A 14,590-nucleotide genomic window follows, 5' to 3' on the forward strand; every position below is an offset into this window, starting at 1 on the left:
GGGTTGAGAGGCATGCCTTGCGTGCCAGCTGGTGAGTGGGAATATTTTTTGTTCTGCCTCTATGGACCAATGCATATTTGTTAGTCCAGGCAGCTTGCTCCAGAAACAAAAAAAAAGGCCCATTCCAAGGAGAAGAGAAAGGGAGGCGGGCACGAGGGCGGGTGCTGGAGATAGAGATTGCGCTACTTCTGGCCATGTTGTTATGCGCTGCTATCTTGCTGGTGGTTGCTCTCCTTCCGCACATGCAACAAAGCTGGGGGAATCCAGTTTTGTGGATTCCCCAATTAGCGAGTTAAAATGAAGGATGTGGCTGCCAGATTGCTGCTGGGATGCTGGATGCAGACGATGTAGTTTGAAACACCAAAAATATGGCGTCTGCAGCGGGTAAGTGTCACAATTTATTTTCAGGGTGCGGAATGGCCCTCATAAACTCAGTTATTCCATATGAACCTATCTAACCATTACTACCATCTTTCAAGGTCATACTTTGAGTTCCTTGCCTTATGAGTGGGTATATGGCAACCCAAGAGAGGATCTGCTTGGTTAAGGCATCAAAATTGTGGAACTCCTTTCCCCGGCTTATTTGTCTGTTCTCTTTCATTGTTACCTTCTGCCAGTTTGTTCCTCCACTGGCAGTGAATTCCACAATTTTAGTACTTCCTTAGTGAAGAAATGCTTCCTTTTGTCCTTCTGGAATCTGCTGCCTGTTTCATTGTGTGCCTGACTTCTAGCATTAGAGAAATTGAACTAAAGTTCATTTTATCCACTTTTGCCACTTCCTACCTAATATTATAAACTTTTACCATATCCCCTACTTCCTAGAGTTTTTCCTAGTTTATCTCTGATCTTTTGCAGGCCTGTTTTGAGAGTAATTTGGGGAGAGGTCACAGCAAAGCCTGATGACTGTCATGGGTGTAGAAATGTTTGGCTTTTCTCTGTCTTGCCCACACAGCAGCCATTTTCCCTGTCCCTTTTTCCACAGTAGCGTTTTCCTTCATAGGCACACTGAGTTTTGGTTTTTAAATCAGCTATACTACATTATATATACAGATATAGTACATTATAACAATCTGTGGATCATTCTCACTGAATTCCCAACTTACATGACCATCAGATCATGTGCCATACACAACCTAAATCCTTTTGGTTCATAACTCTGACAGCTCTATCCTATAGCCATATTAATTGTTGTGAATGTGAAATGTGTGAAATGTGAAACAATTACATCTGCCAGGTCTATGATTGAGGCTGGGATTGGCGAGGAAGAACATTGCCCCCCTGGGGGTTTGAAGTAGTCATCATTACCCTCCATCCCCCAATGCCCTTGTTCGGGTTGGGGAGAGTGGTATTTTCCGCCGTGTTGGGTATTTTTTTATAGTCTTTTAGCGGGGGTTTTAACGGGATTTTAAGACTATTGTTACCCGCCATGAGCCTGTAGGGAGTGGCGGGAAATAAATCGAATAATAATAATAATAATAATAATAATAATAATAATAATAATAATAATAATAATAATAATATTCCATTGAGGCCTGTGAATGCTTATAATTAACTGGTTAGGTTGTTTTTCAGTTCTGTACCCTCAGTTGTACAGTTGCCAGTTCCAGGACAAGAAATTCCTGGAGATTTCGGGAGTGGATTATGGGGATAGTGGGGTTTGGAAAGGGGAGGGACTTCAATGATGTATAATGCCACCTTCCAAAGCAGCCATTTTCTCAAGTGGGACTGATCTTTGTCACCTGGTGACTAGTTGTAATCCTGGGAGATTTCCAACCACTACCTGCAGACTGGCAACCACCTGTAGACCTATTCAGCTGCAATTCTTATTTTTGTGTTGACAGAAGTTAAAAGTTTAAGAAGCTCTCAGGTGATAGTACAGCAGCAAGAGGGCAGAAGATAACCACTGTGTTCACAGTGCAGACCTGGGGTTATAAGGCCTGTTCTTTCTGTTGCTACTGAAATCTTTGAGTGCATGTTCTTTAATTTAGATCCTGAATTTGCCTCAAATCAGCCATGATTCCCGATATAAAAGTAACAAGCAGCGTGTGCTGAACAGGAAAGAACTCATTGGAGTTTTGTCAGACAGGTAAGTTTTCAAAAAGTCCAACTATTTGCTTAATTTTATATTAGTTCTTTGCAAAGTCCAGTCTGGACTTCCTAAGTGTATATATGCTGGTGTATTTTCCCATATATCCCTTTTCTGATCCTTTAACTGGAATATAAATTGGTCCAACAGTAAATCTCCATGGGATCTAAACAACTAAACTAAACAAATCCAGCTGGGCATAGGTGTCATCAGGGCATTCAATAGGGTAAGGGTCCCAACTGAGAAGGCCCTTCCATTGATGACAGTTAAATGAGCCATCCAGGAACTGGGTGCCAGCAAGAGGCCACTAGAGCAGGGATAGTCAACCTGGGTCCTCCAGATGTTCATGGACTACAATTCCCATGCTGGCAGGGGCTCATGGGAATTGTAGTCCATGAACATCTGGAGGACCACAGGTTGACTACCTCTGCCCTAGAGCATAGGTGAACTCATTTGTGACCCGGACTGGATCTGACATAAATGTCACTTTGTCAGGCTGGGTCATGTGTGCCATAAAACGTAATGCCAAATACAGGAGAAATAAACTTTATAAAGGACATTGGCAACACAATCAATGATATTATTTTTTTTACTCAAAACACAAACATGCTTAAAACATTAACACTCCTAGAGTAGTTCCTTAAAGTCATTCTCTGCTGCCCACCCTCCCACTTCCACTGTCCATTACTCATTACTCATGGGACAGTATACAGCCTTTGTCAACTGAAAATAAAGGTAATGGGTCATATAAGAGCCATGTATGGGTCAGTTTCAGTCCACGGGCCGTATGTTTGACACCCCTGCCCTAAAGGATGACCAAAGGGAGCATGGCAAAATGTGGCATTGCTAACATCTCAGAGGCTCACTTTGGTTGCCAGGGCAGAGATCACGCCTACATGCTAAGCAAAATGGTCTGACATGTTGTTCTGTACATATGTGTGGGGTTACCTGCTGTCTGTGCTGAAGATTATTTCCCCCATATGTCCATCTTCTCCAGTTTTAGTTTTCTTGGTTGTTGTCAGGAAAATGGTACTAGTTTGTTTAATTATTTTTCAAAGTCTCAGCTAGGTCTCATGAAAGACAACTTTCTGTTCTTCATTTTATACAAACAGCGAGCTGTTATCTGACAACCTCAATTGCTACCTCAAGTTTTGTTTTTCATCTTGTTTGCTAAATGTATGTTAGCAGAGGTTCCATAAAGTCTCAGGGGAACTGCAGATGCTATCTGTACAGACCCTCTCTGTGTATAGCGCCTGTCTATATCTCATATGCTAATGAAAGAACATGCTTTATTAAGTGTCATGTTAGCTTGAATGTATCTAGCACTCAATAAAGAAAGTCCAATTGTAGTATAAATCTTCATCCACGATCTTAGAGTCATATGTTTCCATTCCTGTACCTTGTAATTTGGCTTGTAGTAACTAATATACATCATTTGTAGAGTGATCACATTTTACATGGTAAATTCTGAAAGACAGATTGTATGGTACTTGTTACTCTTTGTTGGTACAGGTAAAATAATATTCTTTAGAGTCTATAAAGAGGTATCGAAAATGGAATTACTGTGGAATACAGTTACAAGGATTGAAGCTGAGTTGATTAATAGATATTAAACATCCTTTATGTGGTAGATACCTGGCAAGGTTTCTTGAGGAAAGAAATCTGTTAAATTTGTATATTAAATTTGTATATAAATTTGTATTTCAAAGGCCAAACTAGATAAAGTTGTTTCTCTAAGAGCCCCCAATGTGCTAAAGTTTATCTGCAATTATGTCAATGATGCCATTGACTCCAGTGAGCTTCCATTTATCAAAGAAGTTAAAACTGGCTTCATCTGCGATCACCTCTGAGCAATGTTTGAAACCTTCCAGGATTCTAGGGAACTTTCCTCTGTTTTAAGCAATTCTTCCATTGGAGGAAGAGCCAGTTACATTGGAAGAAGGCTCTTTAAACTGAATCATAGAATCATAGAATCATAGAATCATAGAATCATAGAGTTGGAAGGGGCCATACAGGCCATCTAGTCCAACCCCCTGCTCAACGCAGGATTAGCCCTAAGCATCCTAAAGCATCCAAGAAAAGTGTGTATCCAACCTTTGCTTGAAGACTGCCAGTGAGGGGGAGCTCACCACCTCCTTAGGCAGCCTATTCCACTGCTGAACTACTCTGACTGTGAAAAACTTTTTCCTGATATCTAGCCTATATCGTTGTACTTGAAGTTTAAACCCATTACTGCGTGTCCTTTCCTCTGCAGCCAGCAGAAACAGCATCCTGCCCTCCTCCAAGTGACAACCTTTCAAATACTTAAAGAGGGCTATCATGTCCCCTCTCAACCTCCTTTTCTCCAGGCTGAACATTCCCAAGTCCCTCAACCTATCTTCATAGGGCTTGGTCCCTTGGCCCCAGATCATCTTCGTCGCTCTCCTCTGTACCCTTTCAATTTTATCTACGTCCTTCTTGAAGTGAGGCCTCCAGAACTGCACACAGTACTCCAGGTGTGGTCTGACCAGTGCCGTATACAATGGGACTATGACATCTTGTGATTTTGATGTGATGCCTCTGTTGATACAGCCCAAAATGGCATTTGCCTTTTTTACCGCTGCATCACACTGCCTGCTCATGTTTAGTTTACAATCCACAAGTACCCCAAGGTCTCGTTCACACACAGTGCTACCTAGAAGCGTATCCCCCATCCAGTAGGCATGCTTTTCATTTTTCTGACCCAGATGCAGAACTTTACACTTATCTTTATTAAATTGCATCTTGTTCTCATTTGCCCATTTTTCCATTGTGTTCAGATCTCGTTGAACTCTGTCTCTATCTTCCGGAGTATTTGCCAGTCCTCCCAATTTGGTGTCATCTGCAAACTTGATGAGTAGTCCCTCCACCCCCTCATCTAGATCATTAATAAATATGTTAAAAAGTACCGGCCCGAGCACCGAACCCTGAGGTACCCCGCTACTCACCTCTCTCCAGTCTGATGAAACACCATTGACAACAACTCTTTGAGTGCGGTTCTCTAACCAATTCCCTATCCACCTAACGATCTGAAAATCCAGATTGCAGTCCTTCAACTTATCCATCAGAACATCATGGGGAACCTTGTCATGGGGACATCATGGGGAACCTTGTCATGGGGACATCATGGGGAACCTTGTGAAGGAAGACTTATTTGAGAAGGTTGATTCACCTCAGCAGCTAGGTATCTGGTTAGATATTCAACTAGTAGACTATTGAATAAATGCAGTAGTAGCCATTTTGAAAAGTCAATTTCCTATGCACCAAAGTTAATGCAAAGTATTATAGCCACATGGAAATGTATTTCATACTTTTTATGCTTGTGCATAGTGAGTTTTATATGAATAACATCCTGAAATTACACTGTTTAGAGGGGTGTCACAATCAAACATGTGAGACCAGGCAAATTATTAACCATGCAGAGTCCCATGTTCCCAAATCCAGTGACTTCAGTGGATTTAGAAGAGTGTACCTCTGCTTAGAACAAGATTGTAAGCTTGGGAGACAAACCAGTCTGGCAAATGGTATTTAGAGCACTTTCAATTACTTAGGGCGCTTTCAGTCCAATGTTACTGGGTGGAATGGAAAAAATCCACTTGCAAGCCGTCACTGAAGTGGTTTGAAATGGCATTATTTAACATGTGTGAAAGCGTCTTTAGAGACAGACAGGAACTTGCCACAAGACAGAAAAACCAAGGCAGTTTAGTTAGTTTACTTCTTAGTTGCCTCTCCATAAAATTGCTCAGGGTGGCTGAGAACAACCCGGACTTAAACAATCACATTAAAATCAATCAGAACATTAATAAAGAGAATAATCAGGGCACAAAAACAACTTAAACAGCATAAACGATGTATAACAGCATCAGAACAATCACAGGAGGCAGCATAAAAAAACAGTTGGCCTGATTCAGACACAAATATAAAGTTTTTTAGCTTATTTTTGCTTTAAGTGTTCATAATACTATTGAATGAGGCAAGCTATTAGGAAACAGAACAGCAGATGGAATTAGAACGCCTTCGATGGTGAAAGCTCAGGTAGCTGAAATTATGTCAATTTAGTCTTCTCCAGTAGCCATGCCAGTGAGTAGCCTTAAGAGAGTGGCTGTGTCTCAGCCATGCATGCCTACCAGGGCTATTAAAAGCAATGAAATGGGGAAGGGTTAAGGCTAAGTGATTAGAACATCTGTTTGTGATGCAGAAGGTTGCAGGTTCAATCCCTGGTATATCTAGTTAAAAGGATCAGGTAGCAGTTGAGGCGAAAAACTTTTGCTTGAGACACTGGAGTGGACAGTACTGACTTTAATGCACCAAGGGTCAGATGTGTCAGATGTGTGTCTGGATGTGAACTTGATGTGTTCATGTAAGATTAAAATAGATCAATAGCTGTACATTGAAATAAATTCCCATGAAATCCCATGAGACCCTGTCTTAACTGCTTTGAGTTTCATAGAAGAAAGGCAGAATATAAATTTAATGAGCACACAGTTTCTGCTCACAGTGGCCCAGACGTTTCCTTTTGAATGTGGTTCTTATTGGCATTATTGCCCTTTTGCAAGTACATTCCAGAAGTCCAGACTGCAAACCTAAAGTGCTGATTATGCTCAAGAACTCAGCCAAGTTCTTCAACAGCATCTCCAGCCTTGCACGAGACTGCATATGACATGGTGGTTACCCTGTTCAGCTTCTTCAGCTCATAAGATAATGAAGCAGTGTATACACATACTGAAGGATTTGGTAATTGGCTTTGTGTCTTTAATTGAAACATGATGCAGGAAACCAAACAGTCCCAACCCAGTTTTTGCTGCTGACTTAAAATGTCAAAAATATAAATGGTTTGCTTCGTTGTTGATTCTTGTTTGTATTCGTTCAGGACTGTTTGTGCACTGCTACTAAATAATTCCAACTACTGAGGAGGAAATAAAATTGTACTAACAAAAACAGGAAATGTGTAGCTAATGATGTGAATATGGTAATAAGTAGGATTCTCTAAATGACCCCAAGGAAGCAACCAAATAAGCAACAAGGTTGGACAGGATAAGTATAGAATATCATTTGCATAACCGGATGACCCCAGGACAGGTATTACAATCATACAACACATAAATATGTAATCAATATTGTTATCTGACCAACAATTGTGGTTGTAAATTGGGACATGTGTTTCAGATGTTACAGAGGAGAAAACATTGGTAAGGCTTTGAATTGGATCTTTGTGTTTAAAAACAGGACAGCTTTTTCATGCATAAGACTTGTAACCACATCACATCTATCTTTTTTGTTGTGAAAAAGAAAGAAATGAAACAAAAAAAATGTGAAGCTCATTACTACAATTACAAATGGGAGGAAATGCACTGGCTTACATTTAAACTCCTGATAATTTTGATTTTCTTTGCTGCTGGGTTGCATCAAAAAATCAGATAGAATTGTACGTCTAACCATTATTTCTGCCCCAAGGCTTGGTCTTTGTATTTCTGAGGAACATGTGCAGAATGTTTTTACTGTGGTATTGACTGCTTGGATAGGAGTTAGCTTTTTCTTCTTCTTTTAAGATTGTTGGCTGAAATGAGAGTTCAAACTGTACGCTCCTTTATGTATTCCTAGATTTTTAGAAAAAGAGACCACCAAATGGCTAGACCTCTTTGAAGGCAGTGGTGTTCCATATGGTCCAATCAATAGCATGCAGCAGGTGTTCTCAGATCCTCAGGTCAGTTCTCTTTGATACTTTATAATATTTATTTATAGGTGCTCAAATGCTTAATGCTAATGCTGTTCTACAAACAATATAAGATCTGTCCCCTTAACTCTGTTCTTCATACCCCTTCCTTCAGTGGTCAGGCTGGCAGCCACCAGCAATGTGACATTTTCAGTGGTGGCAACTTACCTTTGAAATGCCATTTGCTTCGAGTCTGGACAGAATCCTGTTGTACTGTCTTTCAGGGACTAGGGCAAAATGTTTCTAAAGGGTTTGATCCTTTTAGTTGTTTATGGTCTGCTTCTGGTCTGAAGTCTGTCTTATGGATATTTGTAGGTTCTTATTAATGGATTTATGCTATTTTAATAGATAAGTTTTTAATATTGATAATTTATGGTGCAAGAGATAATTTATTGAGCAAGAGTCTGGAGAGATGGCATATGAATTTCGTAAACAAATAAAGAAATAAAATAGTCTTATATTATAATAAAGAGCCTCTTGTGGCACAGGGTGGTAAGGCAGCTGACATGCTGCTGGAAGCTCTGACCATGATGCTGGGAGTTCAATCCCAGCAGCTGGCTCAAGGTTGACTCAGCCTTCCGTCCTTCCGAGGTCAGTAAAATGAGTACCCAGCTTGCTGGGGGGCAAAACGGTAATGACTGGGAAAGGCACAGGCAATGCCACCCTGTATTGAGTCTGCCAAGAAAATGCTAGAGGGCGTCACCCCAAGGGTCAGACATGATTCGGTGCTTGCACAGGGGATACCTTTACCTTTATATTATCATAAAACTAGCAATGAAGTTTAATAAATGCTAGATTTCTGGAGGTGTTTTAAAAGTCAGATCCTGGGAACTGTCAGCTTTCCTTAGATATGTTGCAACTGTTCACTAGAGCTTGAAAGTGGTTACAATTTGGCAAAACTTTAGAGAACTGGGATTGGCTTTGCCAACTCTGGAATAGTGTGCTGCTTGAGTGTGGATCCATGCCATCCCCCATTGCACATTACTAACCTTGTGTGCTTGTGATGTACTGGATAATGGCCCCAGTTATCCTACATGGCCAATTTTTGATGTACTTTTTGCAAATTTATATGTGGAGCTAGTTTTGTTCCAAAGGTTCAGCTTGGTTTAATTAAATGTTTTCATATTTTAAAGTGGGAAAAAATAGGGTCTATGTGAAATCTCACCATCTACAATAGCATGAACAGAGATTCAAGTTTACATTTAAATCTTTTAGAATTTCACAGGCAAATATGCCTAAATGTCCTAAAAGGTGTCCTCCTTTTTCTTGTTGTATGAGGTTCGATAAGATTTCAATACTGAAGTGCCCCATTTAGACTACAAAAAATTAATTCATCCTAACCGTTATTTTGCAATATAGTATAGTATAGTATAGTACAGTACAGTACAGTACAGTACAGTACAGTACAGTACAATACAATACAATACAATACAATACAATACAATACAATACAATATAATATAATATAATATAATGCCCCTATGGGAGGAACGCTGTTCAGGACTCGTTCGGGTGTCCGGTCTGCGCTTCTGCCTCCATGGGTCAATCCAGGTGCGGCCAGTGAAGCTGACCGTACCTGGATTGGGACGGCTCTTGGAGTGCCCACCTCGAGGCGCACTGGCCCACCTCAAGGCGCAGCATCATGCCCAGATGCTGGATGGCCTACATTGGCCGCCAATTGACACGGCTCCCAGCGGCCACAGCAGGATGACTGGCTGTGGGGCCATTGCCACAGTCAACACCAGAACTGCCCACTTGGCCACCATATAAAAAAAGGGGTTTTGGGGGTGTAGGGTGTAAAAGCCCACCCCCAGCTCTAGTAAAATGGGAGCAAAATGGGTGGAGTTCAGTTGCCTTTCTGTCTTCCCCTTATTCCTGGGGAACAGTTTCCTCTCCAGTCCTACTCAATGGAGTGCCCCCTCGCCTCACACACCAGGCTGAAGTCCCCTTACTGGCCCCACTTTCCCTGCTGCTAGGCAGACTCCAAGTCCCGCACCTTGCTTGCAGGCCAGCCCTGTGCAGCTATGCACCCCAGATAACCAGTCCTTCCTTCTCCTGAATAGCAGTGGAGCCGGACTGCCCTCCTAAGGGGCACCTCTGACAGATGCTCTCCCACATCTCCCAGGTCCTCCTGGGGCCTTGAGGATGGAGGCGGCATGGAGCGGATGGGAGTCGCTTTCATTAGGCAGAAAAGGCTCACTCTCTCGCCATAATCAGACCCTCCCTTCCCCTCTAGATTGCCAGAGGACACTTCCCATCTCCCTTTTATGTGCGGCACACCATTACTACACAGTGGGGAAGCCGGGCAAACTGAGTAGCTCTGCCGACAAGAATCGATGGTGGCATGATGGTGTTTGCTTGCCTGGTAAGGGTCCAACTAGGGTTCGCCTGTCCCTTGTGTTGGCTCCTGGGTGCAGTTGGCCTAAGCTGGCTGAGGGTGGCTCCGGGGGCGAGGTGGATATGCTCCAGGGACAGCAGTGTACGGCGCTCGTGCTTGCCAGGGTAGAAGCCTCTGGCCTGCAAGGCAGGTTTTCCTGGGTGTCTAAGACAGGAGCGGGGCTGACCTATGTGCTTCACTGTCAGGGTGTCTCTAGCCCCTCTTTTTCACAGCCAACCACTGGTGTCTGGCAGCCAAAAGCTATCTACACATTTGTGGAGGGTCTGGGAAAGATTAAAGTGCTATGGTCTTTTTATTAGGTTGCCAGGTACACCCCAGGGTGGCAGGTTTTGCGTTTGCACAAACTTCTAATACACCTGCAAAAAATGACCCATGCTCATCAAACTCCCAGTGAACTAAAAGGTTTCTGGAACTGATGGCAAAATGCCGGTCTGCACTTTCTAATGGCCTTAAAATGGAATGGGGAAAGTGCTCTGCTGTGCTTTGCGGTCAGGTTGTTAGGAGTTTCCCCTCCCTAGTGTCAGCTGCTTAATAGGAAGGAGTTCAGCAGATGAAGTTCTGCATTCTGTTAAGTCTTTGTATTGGGAAAACTTTGTTGAATTTCAGCCTATCCAATGTAGATATTAGGGCCCAAGAGCCTTCCCTAGGGACCCAGGCTGCTCTCTGTAATATGTTGTCCTCCTCACTTTCTGGCCTGTATGGCATTTCTCCAGTGGCACCATTAACACCAAGAAAGTTTTGTTCAAGTTATCAGCTTTCATGTGCACACGCACTTCCTCACATCTTAACCATTACTTAGTGGCAATTATTTGGGAAATTTCCTGGTGGTCTCTGGCCCCGATCTCAAGGCACCCGCCATCCACTGGTGTGCCTCCCACCAATGATTGGCCACCATTTTGCACCCCAATCTAGCACCTGTTGATTTCCTAGATGCAACAGGCTTTGTGGCTAGTTTCACAGATAAAATGAATTCAGATTTTTATCTTTTTTGTCTTATTTGGCAAGATTACTGGTAAAAACATAAATATAAACTCATTGTCTACTCTTTATAGCCTTATTCTTGTATGGATAAAATGGAAAAAGAACTTATATTCTGCAGTCTCTCCATTAACACCTATCTTTTGCCATCCAAATTTTTTAGCATTTAAAAAGTATGGATTAGATATTACTAGAGACCATGGTAAATACCTTTTTCTTAAAAATATATGTACAAGATTATCAGAGGTTAGCGAGATATTAAGGCATGAAAGTCATTTTCTAGAGGGGTGTAAATGGATGTTGAAACTTCAAATCTCATCCTTTCTGCGAAAGAAAGAAATCCAAGATCAATGGAATAGGCCACTAATGGATTTTGAAAAATTAATTGACAACATAGATGAAATAGAAGGCAAACTGATATCGAAATTATATAAAATATTATTAGATCAGGAACAATCAGTGTCACAAACAATTAAAAAATGTCAGAATTAGATTTAAATATCATTATTAATGGGGTGGAATTGAACAAGATATTTAGACAAGTTCCATTCAAGTTAATATCAAGGAAAGCCCAAGAACATGCTATAAAGGTAATACAAAAATGGTATTATATACCTATTAGGGTATATCGGATGAAGAAATCTGGGGATAAAAATTGTTGGAGAGGCTGTGGAAAGGAAGGAACTTTTATTCATAAGTGGTGGGAATGTCCAGCAATATTGAAATTCTGGGAGAAAAATTTTATGGAAATTAGTGAAATTATAAAAGTAAAGTTAGAACCTTCAGTCCAATTGGTTCCTCTCAATTTATTTCTGAATGAAAATGCTCAATGCAAGCAGAAAACATTGGTGAATTTTTTGATTGTAGCAGCCGGAATAATAATTGCTACTAACTGGAAAAATGCAGATAATATTTCAGTAGATAATTGGCAAAAGAAAATAAGGCTGTTTATGATTTTGGAAAAATTAACAAATAACATTAACGTAATTCAAGGGGGAAAAAAGAATGAAAATTTAAATATAATTTGGATCGACTTGGCAAATTACCTAAGGGAATTTTCAGACTGTAAGGTATGTGAACTAATATTGTAACTTGAGACTTGAATTATGATTAACTGATAAAATGTAATAGATTAAATGGACATTGGTTAGAGGAATCAAAAGATTGATAAAGCTGGGCTCTTGATTGTGTGTAATTTCATTTAAAAAATTTAAAAGATTGGGAAATGCCCTGGTGGACTCTGGCCTAGACCTCAAGGCACCCACCATTCACTCGTGCGCCTCTCACCAACAGTCGGCTGCCATTTGGCACCCCAATCTAGTGCCCATTGATTTCCTAGATGCAACTGGCTTTGTGGCTAGTTTCACAGATAAAATGAATTCAGATTTTTATACCTTTTTTGCATTATCCTTCCAGTTCCAAAACTTAAAGCTGCTAGCATTAATATAATTTTCCCTTTCATGTATCTTCAGAATTATCAGAACATCCCCAACACGCTTCTGCGTGTACACAATAGAAATACACTCAGTAAAAATAGGCTAAATGATGTTGATTGTAAAATCAGTCAATAGGGGCAATGTATACTTGTCTGTTGTCCTTATCAACACAGTTGTTAGTTAGTTAGTTAGTTAGTTAGTTAGTTAGTTAGTTAGTTAGTTAGTTAGTTAGTTAAACTAAACATTTATGTTATGCCTAAAGGTAATTTACAATTCTAAATTAAAGTCATCATAAGAAAAATAAACCCCATTCACAATACTCTACAGACCTATTGCCTTATTTATCTTACATTTACTCCTCACATATCTGAAGAAGCCTTTCTTGTTATAGTGGGTTTCCCTGAAAAGTCTCACTCCCAGCTTTGGCCTGTCTGATGTCTGACCTAGAGTACCTAGTAACCTACAGATACTCTTCTTATCAGGAACCAAGACTAGCCACTACCGAGGGAGGTCACTTGAATAACATCCTTGCGACCCAGATTGCGAACGCTGGCAGGGCCTCATGGGAATTGTAGTCCATGGACATCTGGTGGGCCACAGTTTGACTACTCCTGCCCTAGTGTGACAGAAGTAGAGAGATGTCTGGTAAGAGGCCATGCATGGCATGGATGAAGGCTGCTTCCCTCAAGACCACACACACAATCTATTCCCACTGAGCAGCCAACCTTTTCAAGTTAAAGAGCTTAAAAAAAAGGAGTTGTGGTTTAGCATAAAGGTTAGTGAAAAATGAAATCATCAGAATATGAACAGGGTTTATGTATGCAGTATCTAAAAGATTCATAAGAAACAAAAAGATCAGGGAATTGTTTCTCCATATATCTTCATTGCATGTGAAAATCTAGCACATCCAGCAAGATGAATCAGCTAGACCTCTTTTGGATACTTAGGGTAGAGGATTAAAAAAATAATAAGAATGTGTAGAGAGTATGCCAACATGAATTGTACACTCTGAAGAAACATGTTTCTGGCAGGACTGTACCACATACCTCTTTTGAGCCCAGGGTTGCTAAGTTCCAGATGGGGGCCTAGAGTTCTCCCAGAATTACAATTTATCTCCAGACCACGGAGATCAGTACCGCAGGAGAAAATGGCAACTTCAGAGGGTGGGCTGTATTGGTATCACATCCTAACTGAGCTCCCTCCTCTCTCCAGACTCCGCACCCTCCCAGGCTGTGCTCTGAAATCCAGAAATTTCACAACTCAAGAGTTGGCAACCCCATTTGGATCTGTAAATAAAAGCAGAAATTGATTTTCTAAGTTACGATTTTAAAGGAGGTGTTTCGTTTCTGTAGGTTCGGTGACATGCTAGGGTTGTGTCTACGGGAATCAGTGAACAATGCATTTGAAGAGAACTTATTTTGGTTAACATATAAATGAGACAATGTGTTTGTAGAACTTTTTGCAATCAGGAAAATTACAGCAATGCTGGCCATTTTCAAGCAGCTTTTTATAGCCAGACAGTTTTCAAGCTTTCATTCATCTAAAAAAAATCTCCTTTTAATCAAGCCAAGATTGTGTGCTGCATTAAAGGAATTCCCTACAAGTTTTAAACACTTGCTAGATTATCTCAATATGGGCCTGTTCACTGTACTTGTGGGAACTTGTGCCTGATATACAATGTGGAATTCAGGTTTTTGAAACATAAACAAACTGAGTATGTGTATGTGTGTCTTTTTAAAATTCAATTTAAAATAGACGTTCTTCCATTTTTTTCTCTCTCTCAAAGAAGTAACAGAACAAGAAACCAAACAAACAATGCAAGTATTACACACCCCTGCAGCATCAGAATGTTTACCTTTGAAGCATGTGGAATGCAAGCAGATGTCTTGATTTCCATAGAAAGGGGTTCATTGAAATGCCGTTCTATAATCACATGTATTTTTGAAGGGACAGGGTGGAAA

The 14,590-nt window shown here is 40.9% G+C and overlaps 1 protein-coding gene across 7 annotated transcripts in view; it reads left to right on the forward strand.

The window, feature by feature from the left end:
• Positions 1-14,590, forward strand: part of SUGCT (succinyl-CoA:glutarate-CoA transferase) — a 473,760-nt gene that overhangs the window by 142,528 nt on the left and 316,642 nt on the right. For 5 of the 7 annotated variants that reach the window (XM_077302697.1, XM_077302695.1, XM_077302699.1 and 2 more), the window contains exons 11-12: positions 1,989-2,086; positions 7,706-7,808. The exons of 1 other annotated variant lie outside the window; for it this stretch is intronic. In XM_077302697.1, coding sequence (XP_077158812.1) covers positions 1,989-2,086; positions 7,706-7,808 — 201 coding nt within the window. The remainder of the gene's footprint in view (positions 1-1,988; positions 2,087-7,705; positions 7,809-14,590) is intronic. One more of the 7 variants, XM_077302701.1, reaches the window with a different exon arrangement.

This window comes from Paroedura picta, chromosome 11, assembly GCF_049243985.1.
Source record: "Paroedura picta isolate Pp20150507F chromosome 11, Ppicta_v3.0, whole genome shotgun sequence".
Taxonomy (NCBI): Eukaryota; Metazoa; Chordata; class Lepidosauria; order Squamata; family Gekkonidae; genus Paroedura; species Paroedura picta.